This window comes from Mus pahari, chromosome 1 (assembly GCF_900095145.1).
Source record: "Mus pahari chromosome 1, PAHARI_EIJ_v1.1, whole genome shotgun sequence".
Classification (NCBI taxonomy): Eukaryota; Metazoa; Chordata; class Mammalia; order Rodentia; family Muridae; genus Mus; species Mus pahari.
In genome coordinates, this window is record NC_034590.1 from 3,412,378 (window position 1) to 3,417,253 (window position 4,876).

The 4,876-nt window shown below is 48.2% G+C and overlaps 1 protein-coding gene across 2 annotated transcripts in view; it reads left to right on the forward strand.

Moving 5' to 3' along the window:
• Window positions 1-4,876, forward strand: part of Nphs1 (NPHS1 adhesion molecule, nephrin) — a 26,384-nt gene that overhangs the window by 5,262 nt on the left and 16,246 nt on the right. For both annotated transcript variants that reach the window (XM_021205971.1, XM_029539706.1), the window contains exons 12-17: window positions 189-375; window positions 466-595; window positions 705-877; window positions 1,956-2,096; window positions 2,177-2,317; window positions 2,650-2,771. In XM_021205971.1, the coding sequence (XP_021061630.1) occupies window positions 189-375; window positions 466-595; window positions 705-877; window positions 1,956-2,096; window positions 2,177-2,317; window positions 2,650-2,771 (894 nt within the window). The remainder of the gene's footprint in view (window positions 1-188; window positions 376-465; window positions 596-704; window positions 878-1,955; window positions 2,097-2,176; window positions 2,318-2,649; window positions 2,772-4,876) is intronic.

Here is a 4,876-nt window from a genome sequence, read left to right on the forward strand (position 1 = left end):
GGGGGGTGGAGGTGGGGTCGGCGGTGCACAATGGTCAAAAGATCACAAGACTACCAAGGCAGGCAGGAGAGGCTAGAACTAGAGATACTCAAATCCAGTCCCTACTCCTGCTGCCGCTGTTGAGGGCACCTTCATCACACAAAGGCCCTCTCTGGGCTAGCGGCCACCCACCCTATTTGGGTCTTCAGGATTCGCGCCCTGTGAATGAGCCACGGCAGTCCCAGGAGCCCCGGCGTGTGCAGCTGGGCAGTGTGGAGAAGTCTGGCAGCACCTTCTCCCGCGAGCTGGTGCTGATCATAGGCCCGCCGGACAACCAAGCCAAGTTCTCCTGCAAGGCGGGTCAGCTCAGTGCATCTACGCAGCTGGTGGTGCAGTGTGAGCGCACAGGCCCAGCGGGTGGGAAGTGTTGAAGAGGGGACCCTTGTAACCCAGGTTCCTCAGCCTTTGAATCTCTAATCCATTAAGTCCCGCCAACCAACCTGACTATCCTGGCCAACTCATCGGCGCTGCGCCCAGGCGATGCCTTGAACTTGACCTGCGTCAGCATCAGCAGCAACCCCCCAGTCAACTTGTCTTTGGACAAGGAAGGAGAGAGGTGAGTTTATAGGAAGCCCCATTCCCCTCCACCTCTCAGTCTGCTCCCTTGGTGCCCTAAGCTTCTGGGACCAGCTGGGTCCTCACCCATTTTACCCAAATTTGCACAGGCTGGAAGACGTGCCTGCAAAACCCCAGAGCGCCCCGTTCAAAGGTTCCGCTGCATCCAGGAGTGTTTTTCTTCGGGTGTCATCCCGAGACCACGGTCACCGGGTCACCTGCCGGGCCCACAGCGAGGCACTTCGTGAAACCGTGAGCTCCTTCTACCAACTCAACGTGTTGTGTAAGTGCGCAGGACTGGCACCGCCCCTCTCGCACCTTCCCCTGTAGATAGACCTGGAGTCTTCACCTTGACCTCTGTAGCTTTCCTAGCGGTCATCCCGATCTTGGGCTGGCAGCAGTTCCAATCCACGCTCTCCACTCTCAGCTTGGCACTAGCTGCTATCTTTTTTTTTTTTTTTTTTTTCTCTCCCTCAAAACTTGATCTTAGCTTCTCAATTGTTAAATTTTAAAAGTTTTAAAATAGCCCTGGCTGACCTGGAACTTGATATAGAGTAGGAAAGTCATGAGCTTGCAGCAATCCTCCTGCCTCTGTCTCTGAACTCTAAAGTTTACTGCCTCTGAAGTGCTGGAATTGCAAGCCTGTATGACCATATCTGGCTTTGCACATTTTCTTTTCTTTTGCTGTTTTTGTTTTTGTTTTGTTTTGTTTTGTTTTCAGAGAGTATCTGACTGAGTAGTATCTGGCTGGCTTGGAACTTACAAACGATTCACACGTCTCCCACGAGCTGGGATTAAAGGCATGCCTCACCACACCCCACTTGGATTTTTTTTTTTTTTAAATTACATCTAATTATTGTGTGTGTGTTCCCTCATGTCTGTGCCTTGGTGAACAGGTGGTCAGAAAAGTTTTTTGTTTTGTTTTTTAACATTTTGTTTCTTTCTTTCTTTGTTTTTTTTTTTTTTGGGGGGGGTTGGGTTTTGAGACAGGGTTTCTCTGTGTAGTCCTCGCTGTCCTGGAACAAGCTCTGTAGACCAGGCTGGCCTCGAACTCACAAGAGATTCGCTTGCCTCTGCCTCCAAAGTACTGGGATTAAAGGCATGCACTGCCCAGCCTCACAGAACAATTTAAGGAAGCTAGAGTTCTCACCTCCCGCCTTGTGGGTCCAGGGTTTGGCAGTAATCTTACCAGCTGAACCATCAAACCAGGTTTTAGCTTCTATCCAGAGCCTTGTCCCAGATCTCAGCGCTAACAGTTGTCCCGTCCACCACCCTAGTCCTGGCCTCGACCCTAACCTTAACCCTTGAACTAGTGCCTTAACTTTACCGACTCTTGACTTCCTGGGGCGCCCCCTCTGAAGACCCTCCAGAGTTCCTGGGAGAGCAAGTGCGGGCGGTGACCGTGGTGGAGCAGGGCCAGGCGCTGCTGCCGGTGTCCGTGTCTGCTAACCCGGCCCCCGAGGCCTTCAACTGGACCTTCCGAGGCTACCGCCTCAGCCCAGGTGGGATGTGGGCCTGGAGGAGGGTACAGATTCAGGAGGATGGGCGGGACTTCCAGGTTCCTGACCCTCTCCTTCCCCAGCTGGGGGTCCCCGGCACCGCATCCTGTCTGGAGGGGCTCTGCAGCTGTGGAATGTGACCCGAGCTGACGATGGCTTTTATCAGCTGCACTGCCAGAACTCGGAGGGCACCGCCGAGGCGCTGTTGAAGCTGGACGTGCATTGTGAGCCCCCTCAGCAACCCGGAAAACCAGGGTTTCCCAAGAGCTAGTCCTTACCGTGGACGACACGCCCACTCAAGTTCTCTTGACCTCACCCCAACACTGTTCTGGTATACCCCCGCCCCCCAGACTCTAATAATCACAGAGGCACAACGATGAAGACAGGCTTATTATCTTGAGAATTCTCTTCCATGAAAGGCAGGCTGTACCCACCTCCATACAATTCTGGACACCTCAAAGACACTCCCTCCCTGAGATGTGCGCCCCCTCACCCCCCCCCCCCGCAGGGCCTCTCAGGGCCTAAGTTTCTTCATCAAGCACCTGTCTCCCAATAGATGCTCCCACCATCCGTGCCCTGAAGGACCCTACTGAGGTGAATGTTGGCGGTTCTGTGGATATAGTCTGCACCGTCGATGCCAATCCCATCCTCCCAGAGATGTTCAGCTGGGAGAGACTGGTAAGCGCCTAGCCTTTGGTAGATGGAGGCTGAGCTAGGAAGATGCGGTCTCTGTGTTGCTAGCGCCTTGGGAGTGGATGTGACACCATGTGAAGCCATGTGTGACTGTACGGTCAGGGCGTCTTCTGGGAACTGATTTTGTCGAATGTCAGGCGAATGTGTGAATGAGTAAATAGTGTGTGTGTGTGTGTGTGTGTGTGTGTGTGTGTGTGTGGTAAGTGTAGTGTGTGTGTGTAAATAGGTGCGTGAAGGAATGAAAAGTGGGAGGATGAGAAAAAAGGTAAGTTAAGTGAAAGAACAGAAAGTAGGATGGGCGACTCCATGCTTGATTGAGACTAAAGGGTGGACAAATAGGATGAGAAGACAGGCAGGTGAGTGGAAGGAAATCTGTGGTAGATATACATACATACACATACATACATATATGTATCATACACACAGCATATATGATATTTATCATATGTAACTTTTATCATATGTACATATACATATGTATATATACATTATAAATGTATGTATGTATAAGCAGTATACATATTTATGAATGTGGACACGGAGGAGTGAAAAACAGCATGAATGAGCAGAGTGCTGCATGGTGGATGGCTCAGTTTCTGGAAAGAAGACAAATGGGGCAGGTGAGGTGGTGCAGTGGGTAAGAGCGCTGTATGCACATGGTGACCTGACTTCAGTCCCCGGACCCAGGGTAGAAGGAGCAAACCAACCTTCAAGTTATTCACTCGAATGCTTTGCACACATGTGCCTGCACTCACTCACACACACACACACACACACACACACATCATCATCATCATCATATGTATGTACATACATACACACATCATCATACATACATACACACATCATCATACATGCATACATACACATCATCATCATACATACACATACACCATCATAATTCATATATATATACATTGTCATAGATACATGCACACATCATCATGCATGTATACATACTTACATATCATCATATATGTATACATACATGCAGTATCATACATACATAACATAATATATACATACACACATACACACATGTATATATATACACACACAACTAATGGTAAAGAATGTTTAAAAACTATAAAGGAAGAAGACAAAGGTTCATTCATTGAGCTGGCGGTTGAGTTGGTGGAAAGGTAAATGGGTGGGAAGATGGATTTGTTTTTTTGTTTTGCTGTTTGTTGTGGTTGTTTTAAATTTGTTTTGTGAATGTTTTCTCTGTGTGTGTGTAGTGCAAACATGCCATAGTATGGGTATGAAGGTCAAGAGGTCAGATTGTTAGGCTCAGCCACAGGTGTCTTCACCCACTGAGCCATCTTCAAGGTCTATTGTTTCTTATTTGATTTTTATTTATTTATTTATTTATTTATTATTTGTTTATTATATATTGGTGTTTTATATACATGTATATCTTTGTGAGGGTGTCAGATCTGGAACTAGAATTACAGACATCTGCAAGCTGGCATGTGGTTGCTGGGAATTGAACCCGGGTCCCCTGAAGAGCAGCCGGTGCTCTTCTGGACCATCCCTCCAGCTCCCATTTTTTTGAGAGAGGGTTTGATGCAAGGGTTCTCAACTTTCCTAATGCTGTGACCCTTTAATACAGTTCTTCATGGTTCTAATACAGTTCCAGGCTGGCGCTTACCAGTGCGTTGTAGATGGTGGGGCATTTCCCATGGCCAGAGGACTGGTCCATTTTATCAGATCATAAAATTATTTTATTAATACTTCATAATTGTTATTTTGCTACTGTTGTGAATCATAATGTAAGTATGTGATATGCAGGATATCAGGTACGTTTGACCTTGTCCCTAGGGTGGTTGTGACCCACAGGTTGAGACCCACTAGTGGTGTCACCCATGCTGGCCCTAAGCATGCTATGTGGCAGAGACTGCCCTTAGGGATTGAATCACTTTTGACCTTCCGGACTCCAAGGTCCAAGAACTTGGATGACAGGCCTGTGCGACCATTCTAGGACATTTATATTTGAGAGAGGATTTTCACCTGTAGTCTAAGCTAGCCTAGAACTCGCTATGTAGCCCAGGTTGGCTCTGAACTTGGGACTCTCTAGCCTCTTCCTTCCA